The 22,183-nt window shown below is 54.5% G+C and overlaps 2 protein-coding genes and 1 non-coding gene across 3 annotated transcripts; all 3 read left to right on the plus strand.

Annotated features, from left to right (window-relative positions):
- The first annotated feature begins 235 nt into the window (after positions 1-235).
- On the plus strand, positions 236-4,513 carry LOC118176803 (antigen-presenting glycoprotein CD1d-like). The gene is made up of 6 exons (XM_035344054.1): positions 236-444; positions 1,496-1,753; positions 3,450-3,731; positions 3,815-4,090; positions 4,228-4,324; positions 4,417-4,513. Exons 1-6 carry the CDS (start codon positions 387-389, stop codon positions 4,421-4,423), a joined length of 978 nt encoding a protein of 325 aa, XP_035199945.1. The 5' UTR covers positions 236-386; the 3' UTR covers positions 4,424-4,513.
- On the plus strand, positions 1,780-1,942 carry LOC118176997. The gene has a single exon (XR_004755628.1). It is a non-coding gene; the product is annotated as a U1 spliceosomal RNA (small nuclear RNA).
- Positions 4,514-12,131: 7,618 nt separating the features above from the next.
- Positions 12,132-17,689, plus strand: LOC118176927 (dynactin subunit 2-like). The gene is given in 15 exon segments (XM_035344226.1): positions 12,132-12,167; positions 12,628-12,696; positions 14,610-14,706; positions 14,823-14,884; positions 15,165-15,184; positions 15,186-15,246; positions 15,331-15,491; positions 15,613-15,760; positions 15,849-15,914; positions 15,993-16,031; positions 16,758-16,835; positions 17,026-17,097; positions 17,212-17,314; positions 17,428-17,519; positions 17,603-17,689. Coding segments are annotated over 15 exon segments (1,191 nt in total).
- Positions 17,690-22,183: the final 4,494 nt, after the last annotated feature.

Below are 22,183 nucleotides of genomic sequence, written 5' to 3' on the forward strand. Positions count from 1 at the left end.
TGACTCTGAGTGATGTGCTACCAGGAAGGGCAGTCAGAACAACCCCAGTGCTCTCTGCCAGGGCATTGCAGGGTAAACCCTATTACAGACCACCAAAGTCCAGTCTCAGCTGACATCTCTTTGGGTCTTGCAGTCATGAGGGTTAACCCACTGAATTTCCCCCACTACTCATAGCCCTGGGCCACCCTTCCACCACATCCTCCTGAATGACTGTAGCGTGTCAGGACCACCCCCAAACCACAGTGCAGACCCCATTGGCTGCTGAAGCCACCAGCACTGCTGGAACTGCCCAGGCAGAACAGCAACAGAAAGAAGTGTGCAGCTGTGGCTCCTGCAGCCCTTTCCTCCTTGTGCTACACCCACTTCTGAATGCTTGGGACTTCACCATGCAGCTCCCTTGCCTTCTTCTCTTCATCCTTCCTGGGATGTGGGCAGACCCAGAGGGTAAGTGGTATACTCCTATCTGCTCCATTCTCTCTACTGTGGGACTCTACAGGGGTGGCAGGGGGTGAGACCCAGGGAGATGAAGATACATGGGGAGATGATACCCACCACTTAGGTGCAGCACCCAAAGGTGCCCTATCTTTGCCCACCCCCTTTGCTCCCATGTCCAAGGGCCAAGGGCACCCAGACAGGCTTGGCGTGCTGGTGTATCCCCAGAGGTGCCTTTTTCCTCCTGGCAGTCCATGGGCATGGGTGGGAGGGTATCTTTTCCCTTCATGGCACAACAGTCCTACACTGGGCTCTAACTGCTTAAGCAGGTTTGGGGCACGTGGGATCATTTCTTTTGCCATTGAAAGGTTGCTGGATCCTTTGCATGCTCTCCCTATGCTTAAAGCTTTCTTTTGCAGCCACAAGCAGGCTCTGCCTTTGTCCCAGCCTGCATTTTCCATGCTGGGGTCAGGTGCTCATTGCAGGGAGGCTCTTACAGCCCCAATTCAGGCTTTGCTTTGTGCCATCAATTCTCAGGGCTTCATTCAGCACGACAGGAATCCCTGTCTGAGTGTTGGACTTGCTCTCCTGCATCCTGTCAGGATTCAGTTTTCCATGAGTGCTGCCCAGCAGCCCCCCTCACCACAAACCTAGGCGAAATTCACCTCCCCCCCTTCCCCTGGACAAGATTTCCCGCACTGTGAGCAGGTATCTGGTGGACCTGGGTCCCTGTGTGAACTGGTGGAACTGTTGTTCACAGCCGCAGACAAGGCCACCTCTGCTGTCCCCTCCACACAGCCAAGTGATAGCTCTCAGGTGGTCACATCAGGGTGGTGAAGGGGTAAAAAGGGAATTAGAGAAGAAGCAGAGGCTCATCGAGGCAGTGGAAGGAAACTGCAAATCGTGTGAAAGCAGCTAGACAAGGGGATTTCCCCTGCCCTCCCCATCTCACCCTGCCCATCCTTTAAGATCCTGTGGGCCACTCCTCCTCCTGGGGCCCCCTGTCCTTCTCCTTCACCCTTGTGCTCCTCAGCATGACCTTCTCTCCCTTGTCACCCCACAGGCTCTCAGAAACTCCACCTATTCCAAACCTTTATCTTCCAAAATAGCACCTTTGTAGACCTTTCATTCTGGGCCACTCTGGAGGACATCGTCATTGTTACCATGCAGAAATACACCAGGGAATTCATTTACCTCCAGCCATGGGTCTTCCCAGCCCTGCCCACAGATGAGTGGAAAAGCCTGCAAAACCTGCTCAAGTTCTATGCGTACGACTTCATTCTGTTACTTCAGGACAAAGCTAGGCAGCACCAGATTCCCTGTGAGTACTGGGTGATCCTCCTTTTATTACTTAAATGGCAGGGGAGATACCATGATTAGGCAGGTGGTTTTCCCAGGGTGAGGCTCATCCCTGCACTTTGGGTGTGCTAATCCCTGCGATTTCTGCAAATGAGGGAAACTCGACTGCATAATTTCTGGTAGTGGAGGAAAGTGTTCACACTTTTTTTTTTTTTTTAATGTGGCTAAGTGCTGGGTTCCGCACTTGCAGTGCTACAGGGTTGAGGCAGAGTGGCTGGAAATCTGTGCACAGTAAAAGGATCTGGGGGTGCTGATTGATGCTCGCCTCAACATGAGCCAGCAGTGTGCTCAGGTGGCCAAGAAGGCCAACAGCATCCTGGCTTGTATCAGGAATGGTGTAAGCATCAGGACCAGGGAAGTGATTGTCCCTCTGTACTCTGCTCTGGCGAGGCTGCACCTCGAGTGCTGTCTTTGGTTCTGGGCTCTTTCACTACAAGAAAGCCATTGAGGCACTAGAGAGTGTCTAGAGAAGGGCTACAAAGCTGGTGAAGGGACTCAAACAAAAGTCCTATGGGAACTGGGATTGTTTAGTCAGGAGAAAAGGAGGCTCAGGGGAGACCTTATTGCTCTCTACAACTACCAGAAAAGAAATTGTGGGGAGCTGGGGGTCGGCCTCTTCTTGCAGATGACTAGGGATAGGACTAGAGGGAATGGCCTCAAGTTGTGCTGGGGAGGTTCAGGTTGGAAATAAGGAGACATTTCTTCTCAGAAAGAGTGGTCAGGCATTGGAATGGGTTGCCCAGGGAAGTGGTGGAGTCGCTGTCCCAGGGGTGTGTAAGGAAAGCTTGGACCTGGTGCTTAGCGACATGGTTTAGTGGATAATATTGGTGGTTGGGGGATGGTTGGACCAGATGATCTTGGAGGTCTTTTCCAATCTTAATGATTCTATGATTCTATAATTATTCTGAGGACAGGCACAGAGCTGCGAGTAGGAGCTCAGAGCCACTGTCAGTGGCTTTCCTAAGCAAGGGCTAGCAGGAGAGCAGAATATAGGCCCCATCTTGGGGCAACGAGCCCCCTGAACTGCCTGTCCTGCAGCAGGATGTCCTGGTCCCCAGCATAACCTTTAGAATCAAAGAATCAGAAAATCCCAGGTTGGAAGGCATCCACAAGCATTACTGACTCCATCTTTGGCTGTGTTTAGCTCCACCTATGCCCACCTATGCCAGCCCACATATTCCTCTCTGGTCATCCCAAATCCCACCAGCAAAGTCCTTCAAGACTGTGGAGTATAAGGTTAACCCTCTCTGTTCTTCTTTGTGGGATGGGAAACAGAACAAGTGCCTGTCTCTGCACGCCATTCCTGGCTGGTGTCCTATGGGCAGGGTGCAAGGCAGAGTGGCACCACCCCTGTTACCACAGACACACGCCTGCACCCCATGTCCTGTCATGCTCCCAAAGTGGTGGTTCCCCCTTTGCTGTGCTCCTGACCCAGCTGCAGGAACTAGTGGCTTGAGGAGAACAAGCTCCAGGACTCATAGGCAGGTTTCTCATTCAGAGCAGTTCCACCCAGCACAATGAGCAGTGACATGCAGGAATAATTTGGGGTGCAGAGGGAAGGGGGAAAGGCCTGTACCCAAAGAAGTGAATGCTGAACTGCAATTTCAAGCTCTGGCTCCAGCTCAAGATGCACTCCTGATGCCCACCCTCTCCTCCAGACCCTTTTGTGTTCCAGTCCATGTCTGGCTGTGAGCTGCACCCCAACGGTTCCTACACAAAATTCTGCCATCTTGCCTACAATGCTCACAACTTCCTCAGTTTTGATGTGGACAGCAGCCACTGGAAGAGGTGGCAGGAGAGTGAGCTGGCGGTGCATCTTGAGAGGGATTTCAACAGCTTCATCGACGTTTCCGCAGTACTGCAGCATCTCCTCAACATCACTTGCATTGACCACATGAAGAGATTCATTGAATATGGCAGGGTGGCTCTGGAGAGACGAGGTGAGAACACCCAGACCCCAGCATGGCCCACTTCAAAGCTCTTCTGTTGGGGCTTCCCTTACTCCTTCACTCTTGCCCCCCAGAGCCACCTGTGGCCACTGTCTTTGCCCACATGCACGACCCAGCTCAGCTCCTGCTAGTCTGTCGTGTCACTGGCTTCTACCCACGACCCATCAGTGTGGCCTGGCTGAGGGATGGCCAGGAGGTGCTGCCAGGCCCAGCACTCAACACCAGCGCCATCCTGCCCAATGCTGATCTCACCTACCAGCTCCGCAGCATCCTCATCGTGGCTCCTGGCAACAGACACACCTATGCTTGCCGCGTGCGCCACTGCAGCCGCAGCCTTCTCATTCCCTGGGGTAAGTACCACCCACAGTGATGGGGTGTAGGCAGTGACCCAGAGCCCGGTACAGGAGATGGTGAGCCCAGCTCCAACAGCAACTCTGGCCATGGCCATCTGTGCACTTGCAGCCCCACTCTCTCTTTTCTCCATCAGGCAGCTCCAAGGTGGCCCTTGGCATTGGTGTTGCTGTTGTGGTGCTGCTCACTGTGGCTGCGACCCTCATTGGGACTGTCTGGTACTGCAGGCACAAGTGAGATCTTGCCCAGCCGTGCTGGTCCTCTCTGCTTGGGGTAGGGGTTGAGAATTCTCAACTGGCCCTGCTCACTGCCATCTCTCCTGCAGGTGCTAAAAGCGTGGGATGCAGCAACGCCAGGGATACTCAGAGGCCATGCCAACCCCCTCAACTTCCTGATAATAAACTGCTATTTTAAACCCTCAAGCCTGCAGTACCCCACTATATGTTGTGCCAAGTACCAGGGAACACTTGGTATCACACAGCTCTGTCCCGCCCTGGGTGGGCCAGTCAGAGACCTGGGGCAGTGCAGGGCCCACACTCCTCAGCACAGGGAGAAATGAAGGGAAGTCTCCTAGGACTGACAGTGAGTACCCAGCCCTATGCCCCTGTCCTGAGGGACACCAGGCTCCCCATAAAGCGGCAGGACTCAGTCAACACCAACACAAGACAGAGGACCGATGCCAGCATAGGGGGGCGGGTATCGCCTTCCCCTACCCCAGCCCCTTCAGGAGCACATCAGCACCTCTGAACTAGAGTTTGGTCCCTGGGATCCAGGAATGTTGACAAATAAGTATGAGGCCAGCACCCAGCTTGGAAGGGCAAAGAGCCCAGGCATCAGGCTAGGCAGTGGGATCAAGGTTCGTCTGCCCAGTGGGATGGTCCAGTCAGAATCAACCTCCATGGTTTAGTCCCAGGGCAGCAGCAGATGAAGAGGTCTATGCCACACAAGGTGGGGAGCTCCAGGCTCAAGTGGCAGCAAAGGACATGCCTGCCAGGGACAGAAAACATGGCCGATGACCAGGCAGGATGCCAACTCATGCCGGGGGCCTGCAAAGAAAAGTTGGATAACCCCAGGTAATGGGGTGCAGCACAGCCACTGGGGACCCCACCTATAGCTGGGGATATGGCAACACACCCACCCAAATTCTGCTGGCATTCATAGCCCTGGGCCAGGATGTCTCAGCTTAACTCACATCCTTCCACATGACCCCATGGGCAAGGGGATCCCCCTTCTCCACCTATTCAGGTGCTTGCCCTCAGCCCCCTTCCCGCTGTGTCCTTAGCTCATCCTATTTCCCCAGCCCTGTCCTTGCATTCCTTCTGCCCTTTCCTGTGCCTCTTCTTCACCCCTACATCTCAGCGCTATTTCCATGTCCCTTCATATCCCAAAGCACCCCTCCCCTGTCACCCTTCCCCATGTGTTCCCACCCTGTCCTGTGTCTCCAGCCCTGTCCCTGTGCCCCTTCTTCAACCTTGTACTCATATGCCATACCTGTCCCTTTTCCCTAAACAATGTCCTTTTTTCTGTGCTGCACATTCCCAGCCCTGGCCATTTTCTCATCCCACAGTGTCCCTTTGCTGTCTCCCACATGACCCTAGTCTGTCCTCGCAGCTCCCTTACTCATCCCCATGTCCTCTCTGCTGTGTACTTATGGCTTTACCCCATGGCACAAGGCTGAAATGCCCCTTGGACTCACCCACCCCAGCACTGACAAAAAATAGAATAGAATAAAACCATTAGACTATTTATTATTCTAATTAATATACAAAAGAATGGGCAAAGGAAGTAAGGAAACAAGTTACTGAGTATGAGCGTGCTGTGATCCAGCCCACCCTGCAGCACAGCCACCTAGTCCCCTGGGGTTCAGGGCTGTTTTAGGGGTGGCTACTATCCTGGGAGACTGGAAATGCCTCAAGGCAATGGTGGTGCCAGGGTCAATTCTGCCCTACAAAGCCCTGCTCTGTCCTGCACTCATCCCTGCTTGGAACCAGCACAGGGAGCCAGGGATTGGCACCTGTAGTGGTTTTACCCTGCTGGGCAGCTGAACTCCACCACAACTGCTCTCTCACTCCCCCACCTCAGAAAAAAAATGGGAGGAAATACAATGGAAAAGGTTCAAGGGTTGACATAAGGACAAGGAGATCACCTGAATTTGCCTGTGAATTACTGTCACAGGCAAAACAAACTCGGCAATAACATAGTTTATTGCCCAAAAGCAAACTAAAAACACCTTCCATCCCCATATAGCCTCTTCTACATCATGCCCCTGAGCAGGGAATGGGGGCTGCAATCAGTCTGTAATGAGAGAGCTAGTTAAGAGAATCTTAGTAGACAGGATGCTGGCTAATGAATACCTAGATAATTGTATTAAAAATAGTTGTTGCTTAATGTCTTTGCTTACTATTGTGCAAATTAACCGAAACAAGAAGTCTTGCAGCCTCTCACAAAGGATGGTTCCTGACAAAAACAGGGAACCTGTCTCAAGAACTGGCTGAGACCGACCCTGTGGTTTGGACAAGAGCCAAGGAGCAGCAGAGTCTATACAAAGGCAGGAGGTCTACTAGTAGTGATGAAGAAGAGTTATCAGCCTTCATCCACACAACCCCCGGTGACTACCACGAGGAGACACTGCGCAAGTGCAGATGGGAGGAGTTCATGGAAATTACTTCTAGGAACTAATTTTAATATGAAGTGGAGATAGGTCATGCATATTGTGGTGGTTTTACCGTGCTAGGCAGCTGAACACCACAACCACTCTCTCACTCCCCCTCCTTAGATGAGGAGGGGAAGAAGTAAAAGAAAGAACAACTCACGGGTTGAGATAAGGATAATTTAATTAAAGGAAAAAATATTAAGAAAAGTTTATAATGAATTAAACAATTTAACAAAAGGGGAAAGGGGAAAAGGGAGGGGGAAAGGGAAAAACAAAACAAAACAAGTAAATGCCGTGTGGAAGTGCAGAGGAAAGAAATTACTCTCTACTTCCCACAAATGAGCAGTGCTTGACCATGTCCTTGAAGCAGGGCCTCAACGCACGTAGCCAGTGTTCGGGAGGAGGACAGACGTTTTTGCAACGAGAGCCCACCCCTCCCCTCTTTTTCCCTTTTCCACCTTTTATTGCTGAGTGTGACCCCACATGGTATGGAACATCCTTTTGGTTGGTTTCAGTCAGCTGCCCTGGTGACGTTCCTTTCTCACTTTTTGCCCACCCCTAGGAGGGATAAAGAGAGTCCTGATGCTGTGCCAGCACTGCTCAGCAGCAGACACAACACCGGTGTGATACCACTGCTGTTCTAGCTACAAGTGCAGAGCACAGCACTGTATGGGCTGCTGCAGGGAAAGTTAACATCCCAGCCAGACCCAGTACACATATGTATTGGCGCATTGGGAAACTTCATGCATATGTAACTCTTTACTGCATATAACCAAGGCAAGTTGCCATGTTGGGGTGCACACGATTTTGGTGAGACTTCCCCCCATGCTACCCAGTGCTGAATAAACATACCTACTTTACAATCTCACTTAACGTGGAGTCCGTTTTCCACACGTCAGTAACAATTTGTTTCCATTGCCCCTTCACAGTCATGCCTCTGCTCCAGTGTGGGGTCCCTCCCACGGGATGCCATTCTTCCCGAACTGATCCTGCGTGGGCTTCCCACAGGCAGCAGCTCTCCAAGAGCTGTTCCAGTATGACTCTGTACTATGGCATCCATCTGTCAGGAGCAAACTGCTCCAACCTAGGTCCCCCATAGGAGGCAGTTCCCCCAAATCACCTGCTCCTGCATGGGCCCCTCTCCACAGGCTGCAGCTCTGGCCCAGGGTCTGCTCCTGCTCCTGCGGGGGCTCTCCATGGGCCGCAGTCTCCTCCAGGCCACCTCCACCTGCTCCTCCACGGGCTGCAGCGTGGAAATCTGCTCATCCATGGTACCCATGGGCTGCAGGGAGACATCCTGCTTCACCATGGGCCTCTCCACAGGCTGCAGGAGAATATCTGCACTGGTGCCTGGAGCATCTCATGCCTTCCTGCTCTGACCTTGGTGGCTGCAGGGCTGTTTATCACTCTTCACTCTCCTAGCTGCTATTGCGCAGCATTTTTTTTCCCTTTCTTAAGTATGCTCCCACAGAGGTGCAACCAACAGCAGCAGGTCCATTTTGGAGCTGTCTGAAACTGGCTTTTATCTAACATGGAGCAGCTTCTGTAGTCTCCTCACAGAGGCCACCACTGCAGACCCCTGCTACCAAAACCTTGCCACATAAACCCCATACATTCCACTCCTCGCCTCTGTGGAGAGCATATTTAAGAATTATCACAATATACTCTTACATTGTAATCATTACAATCTTCACAAGGCTCTCTTACCTCAAAAATAAAAATAAAAATAAAATTCCCCACACCAAAATAAACATTTCATCACAACACTGACAAAGAGGACAATTTACACACATTCCACCCCTCGTCCCTTCACTTTATTATTACAAAACATATTCCACACAATTATTACTTTCTTAAATGCTTCACAACTATTACATTCTTAAACAATATCTAATCCATGTTTTACTCATGACCAAAGCTGGTGGGTGATCTTCCTGTCCTAATCTCAACCCTTGAGCCCTTTCCATGGTATTTTCTCCCTCTTTTCCTTTCAGGAGGAGGAGTGAGAGAGCAGTTGTGGAGTTCAGCCATGTAGCAAGGCAAAAACCCCACACCCCTCCACGTGCTTTTGCTCTTTGGTCACTTCTCATATATCCAGTTGTTTCTAGGAACTTCAGGGAGTTTAACCATGCTCATCTTTCAGTAGTCTTTCTTATCATTCCTGTAGTCAACTCTGTAATTGTGTTTGTATTTATAATTTCCAATCTATCTATGACAAACATTTCTTGCGCAGTCATCCCTTGTGGAATGTGCACCTCATTGGAGGCAACTACTTGAATTTGACTCACAGTGGAGTAATGTTTTTTGTTTGTTTTTGTTTGTTTGTTTAAATATATAAAGCAAAACAAAACAAGAACAACAATCCTTCCCCCCCCCCCCCGAAAAAAAAAGGAAATAAAACAATCAATTCTCTCCTGCTCCCCCAACTTCTGTTCCTGTGTGTAGCCAGTTGTCTGAGGAAAGCAGATGTGACTTGGTATAAAAGAGCTTTAACATCTTGCTGGAGCCTCTAGTGGAGAAGTCTCATGTAAGGAAAAGTGAAGTAAGTGGATGTATGTAGGACCTTATGGGACTGCTTTTCCTACTTGTCTAGACCTCTTTAGGAGACACATTGGATCAATGTCAATTGGAGAATGCTGCTATCAATTCTTCTCAAAACTCAAAACTCAAAAAAAAAAAAAATCTTAAGTATGTAAAATCCTTTTTAACAAATGCCCATTGAAAATTTCCCATTTAATTACGCTCTTGAAACCTCACTAATTAACTGGACAAGTCTTGAAGACTTGATGAAAATTGCTGAATTGTAATGAACTTCATGGTATATTTGGAGCTGCGTCCATGAGCCTTAGGTAGTGAGAGGAGAATGAAGTTATGGAATGAACTGATGGAAAAGGTCTTAGAAGGAAACATGGAAGTGTTCTGGAGTTCTAATGGGTCTCCATGTGGGCTATTGCTGACAAAGCCTCTCCATGGGCTTGTTAGAGCAGATGATTGGAGGCCATGATCTCAGCTAGTCAAGGGCACTGTGCAAGCGACTCTGATGCTGAGTGAAGCCCTTGGTTTGTTTGATGAAGGAGCAAGTCCAAGTCCTGGCCCCTAGCTCCTGGGAAGGGAGGTTCTGTCCCTCACACATGACTCAGGAGTCTTCCTGGGCTGTGTGATGTGGGGTATGCCATGTTGTGTGATGGCAAAGTGGCAAGAACCTTACAGTGCACTCTAAGAGACCTGAAATTCACTTGGCAAGCTTTATAAAACCCCACTCCTGACAGGACTCTGCACTTACTCTCCTTCCCAACCCTTTCCCTCCCCTAATTCTTACCATAAACTTGGACTAAAGCTACCTAAGCCTCCCATGAAGTAGTGCTCCCAAGGAAAGCATTCCGGGAGACCTGAACATACAGCCTTTATATAATCCCACTCACAGCAGAACTCTGAGATTTATTACTCCCCAAAACCTAACTCCTGAACAGAACCCTGACTCCCTAGGCAAAGTGCACACTTGCTAGCCACCAAGGAGCACTGGAGCTCAGCTCTTCTCCCAAAAATGTGGATTGCACCCACCCAGAGAACCGCAGGGACTCCAGGTCGGCTAGAGTACAGGCATCCTGCTAGCGGGCAGACTTGGCAGCACCGCTTTGCCAGGGGCTTGGAGCCCTTCATCTCGGTGATGCAGTTGCACATGACTCACTGTGGTGGGCACTGTGCATCCCACCTGCAGCTTGCCCCACCGTTCTGTGCCAGCGCTGGTTTTCTGGAACTCAGCAGTACTGTAGTGTTTTGGCGGCACTAGGGGGTTTGTCAGACACCATGGCTTGTTCTTTCCCTGTGGCATGGCCTGGCTGGGACAGCCACGGATCCTGCAGAGTGTGCATTGGCCCCGGAGCTGAGCAAGAGCTACGGCTTGCAAAGACTGCATCATCTGTAACCTGGAGGAAGCTCAGGGCCTTGCTCCTGTTGCTGCGACTTGCCCGTGCACTTCAGCAAATACTGGTGTTTGCTTCGCTCTGGCATTGCCAGCCTTGGATTTTCTTTATGGATTCTGCACTTGTTCAGGAGTGATGTTCTAGTAAATCTTTTCCAGATTCGTATGGCTCACGGTGTTAATGGTCACATAGTATGTCATCACTACAACAGTTGCTATGTGTCACTGCAATGGTATTATAGTAAGACTCATGCATATTGATGAAGAAGGAATTTTGATGTAGCTGTGTAAAGTGCAGTGGTGATAGAAGCAAACAAGCACAGCGGTGATGGAACCAGAGGTGGCCTCAGCAAGCAACAATCCAGCACCACTCACCATCTCTGCTACCCTGAAGGGTTATTATTACAGATGGAGCCCAAAGTCATGCATTAAATGAACTCAACAGACATTTTAGAGGGGTGGCCCATAGACTAAAGGAATGATACCTCTGTGTATGTTATCAAAAGGCCAGAAAGGTGGTGATTATTTAGGATGTCACAGGAAGTGTGAGACCTGAGCATGCTGTAAATGGTATGGAATAAGGGGTGGATATTGTCCTGGATATTTTGGCTGAAGCAGTGTCAATTCTTTTTTGAATTTTCTTTTTTTTAAAAAAAAAAAAAAAAAAAAAAAAAAAGTTATAACAAGCATTAAAGCCATTTGAACTGATTTGCCCATTAGACCAATGGCTCAGGCGTGCTCGGAGCGTGGGTCCGTGATGGAATTCACACCATCACTGCTTCTGGAGGCCTGCTGCATGCCCACCACGCCTGCTGCCATCATTGTGCACCCAGCTCTGCCACAAGCACCTTGTTTCTCCTCAGGTGCGGCCTCGGGCAAGGTGTCCCCTCCTGGCTCCCTGCAGGAGAGCTTTAGGGGCTTCAAAGAGAAGGCTCTGTCGGGCTCTGCTGTTGCTTTGCCCTGTGGAACCAAAGCACAAACCTGTGCTACAACACTGCTGTCCTGCAGCAATGTTGGAGCACAACCAACAGGCTGCCCTGAGAAGCGCAACCCCCTGCCCCCCATTTTCACTTGCGTGTGCCTCCACTCCCATGTGACCCCCGTTCCCTCCACCATTTCCACCCCCGTATGTCTCCCCCCCCCCGAATTTTCACTCACGTGTGCCCCCCTGTGTGCAGCCCCATGTGCCCCCACCCCGATTTGCACTGTCAGTGTCCCTCCCCAGATTTCCCCCCCGACTGCACCACGGGGTGCCCCCAGCTCCATGTGTCCCCTTGCGGCTCCCCCCGCCCCCTTCTCACAGAACCTTCCAGAGCGTGCCCACCCGGCCACCCCTGCCCTCGCTCAGCCCTGCCTCGCTCCTGCCCTGGCTGTGAGCAGCTGCTGACCCCGTCCGACACCAGCCCGAGGCGTCTACATTGGGCACCCCCTGCACTGAACCGGGCCCCTCAGGGACCCCCCAGCCATGGCCACCTCCAAGTTTGCTGACCTGCCCGGCATCGTGCGTGCGGGGCTGGGCCTTGGGGTGTCTGGAGGGGATTGGGGGAGAGAACGTGGGGCCTGTGGGGAGGTTGGGGATGCCAGGGTCAGATGGGGAGCTGGGGGGATTGGGGTTGTTTTTGGGTGCCCGGGGGGATCTGAGGCAGCAGGGCAGTAAGTGGGGTGTTTGGGGGTAGTCAGGGCAGGTGGGGGAATGTGGGGGGGGGCAGACAGGCCTGTCAGGGCATTGGGACTTGCCGGGGGGTCAGGGCAGGTGTGGGGGTCCCTGTAGGGTACCAGAGCACAGGGGGTGTCAGGGGCATGGGGGCAGGAAGTGGGGGCTTGGGGACATTGGAGGTATCCAGAAGAGCTGAGGGAACTGCCACAGGGGGTGTGGGCAGAGGCACCATCTGAAGGTGTCTGGGGTAGTTCAGGGGTGCTTGATGAGAAATAGCAAATAGCTGAGCCTGTTTGTGTCCTAGGCCTGGAATGAACCAGAGGTCTATGAGACCAGTGACACACACAAGGGTGACCAGGCCAAGTTTGAGGTGGTAAGGCTTTGCTGGGGCCCCATGTGTGGTAGGGATGAGCAAGGGTGCCAGTGCCCCCATCCCGCAGGCATTTGGCTCAGCAAGATCATCTCTGGGACAGGGTAGCAGCTCCTGTCCCTGCACATGTCCCCACAGTGACACATCCCCAACATGGTTTGCTGGCCCTGTCTCAGCCTGACATTGCTGCAGGGCAGCAAGGAGCAAGGGCAGGGCTCAGCACCATGCTGGGTGGGTGTCCTTGCCCCTGTCCCCTGACTCCGTGTCCGGCATAATGCAGCAAGGGCAGCAGAAGCAACCAGGGCTGGCCCCTGCCATGTCCCAGTGGCACTGCTGAAGGACACATGTCCAGCTGTGGGCCAGGCTTGAGCATGGGCCTGCTGGTGTCACATGGAGGATGACAGGGGCCACACTGCAGTGACTTCCCTCCCAACAAAGCTAAAGGGGGCACAGCTCATGGACCACAGATAGATGCTTCCCTCCTACCCATGGGAGCCACGGGGACCTGCGAGGCATTTGGCTTCTGTGTCCTGTCATGGTTTCTGCTCTCAACATTCCCCAAGGAAAGAACAGGAAAAGAAGAGATGGAGCTGGAGGGAGGTTGTCAGAATGGGGGCACAGCCATGTTGTAGGCTCTCACCTCGTCCCCAGGGTGGCTGGCTCCACTCCATGCCCTGAACACTTTGCTGAGCCCTCATCCTGCTCCCATGCTTTCTGGATTCCATGGTGATGTGGGAGCCCTTCACAGTGCCTGCCACGGGCACGACCCTGGATGCCTCAGGGTGCCCGGTGGAGGTGCCCATCCTGGTGCTGCCCCTGCTCTCACAGCCACTGCCCCTGCTGCTACCCTTGCCTCTGTGCTAGTGGCCCCTGTGTCCCACATGGCTCCTAAGCCCTCATGTAGGATTAGTAGGCAGCCCCAGGGGCAGGCCATGACATCAGGTCACGCATGGGACAAAGCTTCTAATGCCATTTTTTTTCTCCTCCATAACCCTGCTCTGACTTTCTCATCTCGGGGGAATGCAAGTAGCTGGTAAGAGCCCGTCTGTCAGCTACTGTAACACTGTGCTCTGCTCAGTGGCACTTGCTTTCTCCCCGCAGCTGGACAGCCCCCCCCCCCCAACCATGCTGGAGAGCTGCCCCCACTGCTCTCACCCCTTCTCCATTTGTGCTGTGCCAGAGCTCCCTGAGACTGCTTCAGGCCACGGTCGGGCAGAGGGGCCAGAGAGGGGAGCAGGCAGGGTGTCCTTGGGGCACCTCCTGCAGGACTCTGCTGTGTCAGAGGGCGAGAAGCGCCCCAAGTTGCTGTCTGAATGCACCCCTCAAGGGGACATGTCCAAGCTAGGCTGCAGGCAAAGCCTTGGAGAAGTCTTGGAGGAGTTGAAGTCCTCTCACAAGTTGCAAACACCCCAGAGCCCGTGGATGATGGAAGCCACCCTGAAACACAGCTGTGAGACTGGACCACACATAACACGTGTGGCAGCAGATTGCCTGTTACTGGCTGTGGGGCTCCCAGAACCGCCAAAGGATGTTGAGCCTCAATGTGCCCTGGCCCTGCTGCCAGGCCCTTGTGGGGTTTTTCCTGTCAGCCAGGCCAGGGGTCTGATGTCCATGGGCCATGTCCCGGGAAACAGTGCAACCTGGAGAGCCCTTGCTGCCCAAGTAGAGCCTTTGCTGGGTCTGACCGCTGCACCTGCCCCTGTGTACCTGTTGCAACCTGAGGGCTGCCCTGGGGGTTTATGCACCATCCTGGGGCAGTCAGGGAGGATGGGGCCGCGCTTGGCCCCATTTCCACCCATCTGGTCCCCAGCGCTGGCCCTCAAAGGCTGCCAGGGCTACAGAGAGCAGAGAGACAGCAGCCCTGCTGACAAACCCTTGAGTCTTCCTTTGTCCTTAGTGCTTTGTCCTGTGCACAGGAGGAGCTCACCAGCACCAGTGTGGAGCACTTCATCATCAATCCCAACGCTGCCTTTGAGAAGTTCAAGGACAAGCGCCTGGGCACCAAGGGAGTGGGTGAGCCAGGGGGACTGGGGAAGGGTGAGCTGTGGTCCCTGGGTTGCTGAGAGAGTCCCAGGGGTGGCATAGGCTCCCCAGGTATTTTGGGGTGAGCCTCTGCTCTTCTCTTCCAGATTTCTCCGACAGTACAAGCAAGACCAGTACAACAGGCTACAAGTCTGGAGAGCATGAAAACGTGAGTCCAACATGCGCAGGGATGTCCCCTTAGTATGAACTACCCTAGTGCATGGTCCCTTGTCCCTCCTCAGACCACAGTTACATCCCTGCCCAGCACAACAGCTCTCCCACAGCCACAAGTTTTCTCGCCTGCCTGTGAGGGCACGACTACTGCCAAGGGGTTTTGGGTACTGGTGTCCCAGCACCACCAGATCCCTGGTGCCATGGGCAGGCCCTGAGTCCCTCTGTTACCCTCACCCCCTCCATCCTTCCCCTCCCAGCTGTTCATTTCTCTGCAGCTCAGTGAGGGTGTTGATGCCAGAGACACCTCAGCAGCAGCATGAGGTGCAGGAGCTCATTTGTGAGATGGAGCAGATCCAGGTGATCATCACCCCTGCCATCATCACACCTGCAGGCAGGCCATCCTTGAGGGCTGACATGGCTGCCTGTCCTCCCCCTGCACAGAGCGTATTGAAGGAGTCGGAGGCCGAGGAGGAGCTGATGCCCATGGCCTTGGCCAGGCAGGCAGAAAGACTGAAGCAGCAGCTGGTCTCCAGGCACCTGGAGAAGCTACTGGGCCCTGCTGCAGCCAGAGACTTTACAGACCCTGAAGGCACGCTGGCCAAGTGAGTGTGGTCCTGAGGCCTCACGCCTTCAGCTTGGGAAGTGGGGGGCAGCAGGGGGAAGATACCAGCAACCCTGTGAGGCAGTACCAGAGCAGCACACTCACCTTTTCCCCTTGCCCAGGCGCCTGTTGCAGCATCTGGAGGTGGTGAAGTGCAAGAAGGCAGTGTCAGAGGAGAGACTCAGCAAGACCCCAGCCCCCACTGGAGACATGCTCACCTTTGAGCTCTTCTGGAGGCCAGAGCAGGACCAGTTCTCCCAGGCTGCTAGAGTGAGTGTGTGGAGGGGGAGTCACAGAGTTTGACCCAAAAATGGCCTGTCCTGCCCTCTCAGCCCTTGTTCCTCCCCCCCCCCCGCAGATTGCAGATCTGGAGAAGTGGCTGGCACAGCTGGAGGTGATGGTATGGTACGAGCCTGACAACCAGGTAAGGGGACAGGCGCTCCAGCCCTGCCACTCTCCTGCTCTCCATCCTGCCCCACTGACGTGATTTTCCTCCCCACAGAACCCACTGTTGGCTGGGCTGAAGGGCACCAACCTTGTGGTAAGTCCTAGCATCCTAGAATAGCCTGAGTTGGGAGGGACCCATGAAGATCATTGAGTTGAACTCTTGGCTCCACATGGGGCAATCTAGTAGTTAGACCATATATGTAAGAGCATTGTCCAAATGCTTCTTGAACACCAACAGGCTTGAGTCCGTGCTCCCCTGCTTGGGGAGCCTGTTGCGCTGCTCAGCCACCACCCTGGTGAAGAACCTATGTCCTCGTACCCAACCTGAACTTCCGCTGGTGCAGCTTTAAGCTGTTCCCTCACGTGCAGTCACCAGAGAGAAGAGATCAGCACCTCCCTATCTGCTCTACACCCTCAGGGTGTTGTAGACAGCAAAGAGGTCACCCCTCAGGCTGCCCTTCTCAAAGCTGAACAAACCAAGAACAAACCAAGCTGCTCGTCCTAAGTCATGCCCTCTAGCCCTTTCCCCATCTTTGTTGAACACCTCTTTTTGGACCCATTCTAGTATTTTTTATCTCCTTCTCATACTGGGGAGCCCCAAACTGCACACAGTGCTCAAGGTGAGGCCACACCAATGCTGAGTGGAGTGGGACTGTCACTTCTTTTGACTGGTTATCTCTGCTGTGTTGAACGCACTCCAGGGTATGGCTGGCCATGGTGTGGGTGGCATGGAGGGACACTTTTCCCCACCCCTGCACATTGCACTGGGGCAGTCATGGGGCACTGCCTGGCCCCTCCTCACCTTGTTCTCCATCCCCAGGAGACCGTGCAGATCCTCCAAGCCATAGTGAACATCTTGGACGTGGCTGTGCTGGACCAAGTGGAGGCCCGGCTGCAGGTTAGGAGGGTCAGAGAGATGGAGGTTGGGGGTGAGTCCTGCAGCCCCCAGCCAGCAATAGTCCCACCAGCCCCATGGAGGGTGGCACAGGGCCATGGGAGAGCTAGGGGAGGGCACCAGCAAAGGCTATGAAATTGGGGTGAGGGACACTGCTAGATTTGGGGTCTCACATCTGCTTCCCTCTCTGCAGAGTGTCCTGCAGAAGGTCATTGAAAACACCAAGCACAAGGCAATCGTGCCAGACCCTGAAACCCAGAGCAAAGTAAGAGCAGCAGGGAGGGCCCCTCAAAGCAATGCCAGCATGGGGGGCTTTTATGGAATCCCCCTGCAGACTGTGCTTATGCCCTCCTTTCTTACTTTCCACCCCTTGCCCCAGATACACCAGGTCCATGAGATGATGCAGCGCTGGGACCCTGTGGCCAGCAGCCTGCCTGACGTGGTACAGCGACTGCTGACCCTCAGGGACCTGCATGAGGAAGGTGAGGGGCTGGAGGGGATGCTGGGGACAGTGATGTGGCATGACAAAGAACATGCTGGGGGGGAGGGGGGGGGTGCGGTCCCCAGCAGCACTGAGCTTTTACCTCCTTCCCAGCCACGTGGTTCATGCAGGCCCTGGTATACTGGGAGACCACACAGCAGGAGATGGCTGCTGATCTCAGGAGCAAGGCCTTGCAGCTGGTGGAGGTGAGTCCCAGCAGCATGCACTGGAGGAGTGGGTCCCATCCTGCCTCTCCCACTCATCCCCTGCCCCTCTGACTCCCCTGCAGGTCCAGAAGATGTTCAAGGAAAATCTGGCCATTGTAGGGGACAATTTTTCATCTCTAAAAGCCCACATCAAACAGCTGCAGCAGTGAGAGAAACCCAGAGTCTCCCTTCGGGCATTGCTGCCCCCCCAAACTCCACAACCCCCTTGGAATCCTTCCCAACCTGGAAGCCTTTTTTTCCACCCCATTCCTAAATAAATGTTTTGTCTAAAAGCGTGTCCATATTGGCATCTCCTTTGGTCTGTGGCACATCAGCAGTGCCCAGATGCAGCACTTTGAATGCATATTTTATTGCGTTCATAATACCCCCCCCCCCCCCGCCTCTAGTTCCCCTCTGACTGTGCACCCTGGGTACCCCCAGCCCCTGATGTCCCTTCCCTGATGTCTCCCAACCCTTCCAGCCTCCCCCCCGAGAATGCCTTTTGGTGCCAAACCATGCAGAGCAGCCCCGACCACCCAGACTGGCCCAGACTGGGCTCTTCCTTGTGCCTGTGGGTGATGAAGGCTCTGCACCCACACAAAGGGAGAAAGGCCATGGGGGGAGCTTTGTTCTCCTTTAACAGGGAGGAAGACAACAACAAAGGGTTGAGGAGGGGCATTTTTTCCCCACTCCAACATAGAATGGGAACTGGGGAGGCTTATATCCCCCAAATGGAAGAGAGCAAACTGGGGAGCTCATTCATCCCTCCGAAAAGAGAAGGGCGGTGGTGGAATTCTTTCCACCTTGGCGAAGTGAAGGGGCAGTGCGGGGGAATTATGTCCCCACCCAAAAGATAGCTGGGCGATGGGAAGAGGGTGAAGGGGAGCATTTTTTCTTGGTCATACAGAAGGAGGGCAAAGGGGAGGGGGGGCAGGGTGGGGGAGTAAGTACCTCTCCAAAAGGAGGAGAGCAATGTAGGAAGATATTTCATAGAATCATAGAATGGAAAAAAAACTCTAAGATCATCTAGTCTAACATTTAATCTAGTACTAAAGTCCTTCACTAAACCATGCTACTAAGTTCTACATCTACACATTTCTTGAAGACCTCCAGGATGTTGACTCAATCACTTCTCTGGACAGCTGCTCCCAGACCCCCAATCCCAGGCCTCTGATCCCGGAGCGCCCCACCCCAGAGCTAACTGTGAGCCCCGGACCTGAGCCCTGGATCCTGGAGCTGACCCCAACCCCTGAACCCAGACCTGACCTCAAGCCCCCAAACCCAAGCCCCTGACCCCAAGTCCCCAACCCCGGAGCTGACCCTGAACCCGGAATTGACCCTGACCCCAAGCCCCAACCCCGAGCCCCAACCCCGAGTGTCAACCTGGAGCCCCAACCCTGAGCCCCAACCCTGGACCCTAGAACCTGGAGCCCCCACCCTGGAGCTGACCCTGAGACCCTGACCCCCGGAACAGACCCCAGACCTAACCCCAAGCCCCAACCTTGAGCCCCGACCCCAAGCCCCGACACCAAGCCCTGAACCCGGAGTGAGCTCCAACCCCAGAGTGAGCCCCAACCCCAGAGCTAACCCTGCAATTAACCCTGGACCCGAAACCCAGACACCGGAGCTGACCCCGAGACCCCGACTCTGAGCCCTGATCCCAATCCCCAACCCTCGAGCAAGCCCCAACCCCAGAGCAACCCCCGATCACAGAGCTAACCTCACAACTAACCCTGGACCCAAAACCCGCACTCGAACCCCACATCCAAACCCTGCACATGAACCCCTGAGCTACCCCTGACCCCCAACCCCGGACCCTGAACCCAAGCCCCTACCCTGAGCCCTGAACCCAGAGCTAACCCCTGACCCAAACCCTGGACACAAACCACAGACATGAACCATGGACCCCAAGCCCCAGACCCTGAACCCCAGACCCAGAGCTAACCCCCAGCCCCAACCCCCAGCCCGAAACCTGAACCCTCAATCCTTCAAACCTGGACCCTCAACCCTGGACCCTCATCATCGGAGCCCCCGACCCTGAGCCCCAACCTTGGAGTTGACCCTGAGCACAGACCCTGGAACTGACCCCAAGCCCTGACCCCAGAGCTGACCCCAAGCCCCCGAACCTGGAGCTGATTCTGACCCCAGAGCTGACCTCAACCCTGGAGCTGGCCCCAACCCCCAAACCCCAGAGAAGACCCTGGAACTGGAGTTAACCCCAAGCCTCAACCATGGACCCTTGACCCCTGACCCTTGACCCTGAGCCCCAACCAGGAGCCCCAGCCCCAAGCCCCAGCTCTGGACCCTCAACCCTGGACCCTTGACCCCGGACCCTTGACCCCAGACCCGGAGGTAACACCGAGCTCCAGACTCAGAGGTGACCCCAAGCCCCGGACCTGAGCCCTGGACCCTGAACCTATCCCCGAAGCCCAACCCCGAGCTCCAGCACTGGCCCTCGACCCTGGAGCAGATCCCGGACCCTCAACCCCAGAGCCCCAACTCCAGAGCTAACCCCAAGCTCCACACCGAAGCCCTGGACCCTGGGGCTGATTCCAAGCCCCGACCCCAGGGTTGACCCTGAGCACTGACCCCAGAGGTGACCCCAAGCCCCGACCCCAGAGCTGACCCCAGACTGTCAACCTTGAAGCCCTCACCTCAGAACTAACCTTGAGCCTGGGACCCAAAGCTGACCCCAAGCCCCCAGCCCCCGAGCCCCCACCCCAGAGCTAACCCCAAGCCCCGGACCCGAGCCCTGGACTCCAGATCTAACCCTGAGCCCCAGACCCCAGAGCTGACCCCAAGCCCCCGACCCTGGAGCTGACCCTGACACCAGAGCTGACCCCAAGCCCCCAGAATCAGAGCTGACCCCAGACCCAGAACTAACTCCGTGACCCAACCCTGAGCCCCAACCCAGGACCATCAAACTCAAACCCTCGACCCCGGACCCTTGACCCCAGAGCCCCCACCCTGGAGCTGACCCCTAGCCCCAGACCCTGAGATGACCTCGAGAGCTGCACTGACCCGGAGGTGACCCCAAGCCATGACCCCAGAGTTCACCCTGAGCCCTGACCCCAAGCCCTGACCCTGAGTCCCCGACCCCAGAGCTGACTCTGGATTTTTGACCTTAGAGTCCCCCCTCCGAAGCTAACTCCAAGCCCTGGACCCGAGCCCCAGAACCCAGAGCTCACTCCGGACCCTCAACCCCAGAGCTGACCCTGGACTGACACTGAGCGCCCACCCCGGAGCTCACCCTGAGACCTGGACATGAGCCCTGGACTTCAGAGCTGACACCAACCCTGGAGCTGACGCCGACAAAACAACCCCTGGAACAGACCACAACACCTGACCCCTAGAACAGACTCTTGACCCTGGAGCTAACCCCAAGCCCTTACCCCAAACCCAAATCCCTAGAACCTCGACCCCAGACCCATGAATCTGGAGCCCTGACCCCGGACCCCCGACATCAGGCCCTTGACACCAGACTCCTGATGCTGGAGCCCCGACCCCAGAGCCCCGACCCCAGAGCTCACCCCAAGTCCTGGTCCCAAGCCCCAGACACTGGTGCAGGCCCCGATCCTGGAGCTGACCCCAACAAAACAACCCCCTGGACAGACCACAACCCCTGACCTCAGGAACAGACTCCAGACTGGAGCTAAATCTGAGCCCCAACCCTGAAACCCAACCCTGGATGCTCGACCCCAGACCCTTGACCTTGGACCCCCAACCCTGTGCCCCAGACCCAGAGGTGACCCCCAACAACTAGAACTGAGCCCTGACCTCGAGCCCCCAACCCTGGAGTTCCCACCCCAGACACAACCACGAGCCTCTGACCTGGACCTGATCCAAAGACCCGGACCCAAGCGCCAAACCCATGCCCCTGCCCAGAGCCCCAGCCCCAAGCCCCGGCCCTGAGCCCCAGTCCTGGACCCTCGACCCCGCAGCCTCCACCCCAAAGCTCACCACAAGCCCCGGACCTGGAGCTGACCCTGAGCCCCGACCCCAAGACCCTGAATCTGGAGCTGACCCTGAACCCGCAGCTAACCCTGAGCCCCAACCCCAAGCTCCAACCCCAAGACCCAAACCCAAGCCCCAAACCCAAACCTGAGCCTAATTTCTGAGCCCCAACCCTGTACCCTTGACTCCGGACCTTTGAACCAGGAACCAATACCCCAGACCCAATCCCAGAGCCCCCACCCCGGACCAGACCCCAAGCCCTGGACCCAGACCTGACCCAAAGACCCGGGCCCAGAGCTGACCCCAGCAGGCTCACGGGCCTTTGTAACAATTCCGTCAGGGACCCTCGACTACCATGGCTCTGGGTTATTGCAGTGACACCAACACCGTCAGAGATTTCTGATATGTGCAAGGGAAATGCTGGGTGGTTGGTATTGGGTGAGAACTGGGACAGCGCCAGCAGCATTGAAACACAGGTAGGGCTTTGTGTTCTTAATGTGGCCACTGCAGATATTTAAGGTACTGTTTCTACTTTATACAGGGTAGGTTTGTTGTTTGTTTGTTTGTCTAAAGTGACATTTTCATAACCAGAATGAACTTCTGAATACATAGAAATTATAGAACACTTCCTCCTTTAACAGTGGGTCAATTTCCATGCTCTGAAATCAGAGAAAAGACTTAATTTTTAAAGAGTAGGAGAAGAACCTCAC

The sequence above is a fragment of the Oxyura jamaicensis genome, chromosome 20 (genome assembly GCF_011077185.1).
Source record: "Oxyura jamaicensis isolate SHBP4307 breed ruddy duck chromosome 20, BPBGC_Ojam_1.0, whole genome shotgun sequence".
Taxonomy (NCBI): Eukaryota; Metazoa; Chordata; class Aves; order Anseriformes; family Anatidae; genus Oxyura; species Oxyura jamaicensis.

What these genes read in the sequence shown, in the direction of transcription:
- LOC118176803 (XM_035344054.1), top strand. Translation starts at nt 387, where the DNA reads ATGCAGCTCCCTTGCCTTCTTCTCTTCATCCTTCCTGGGATGTGGGCA. An exon ending in TAGGCAGCACCAGATTCCCT is followed by an intron (nt 1,754 to 3,449) that starts GTGAGTACTGGG and finishes CCTCTCCTCCAG; the next exon opens with ACCCTTTTGTGTTCCAGTCC. An exon ending in GGTGGCTCTGGAGAGACGAG is followed by an intron (nt 3,732 to 3,814) that starts GTGAGAACACCC and finishes CTTGCCCCCCAG; the next exon opens with AGCCACCTGTGGCCACTGTC.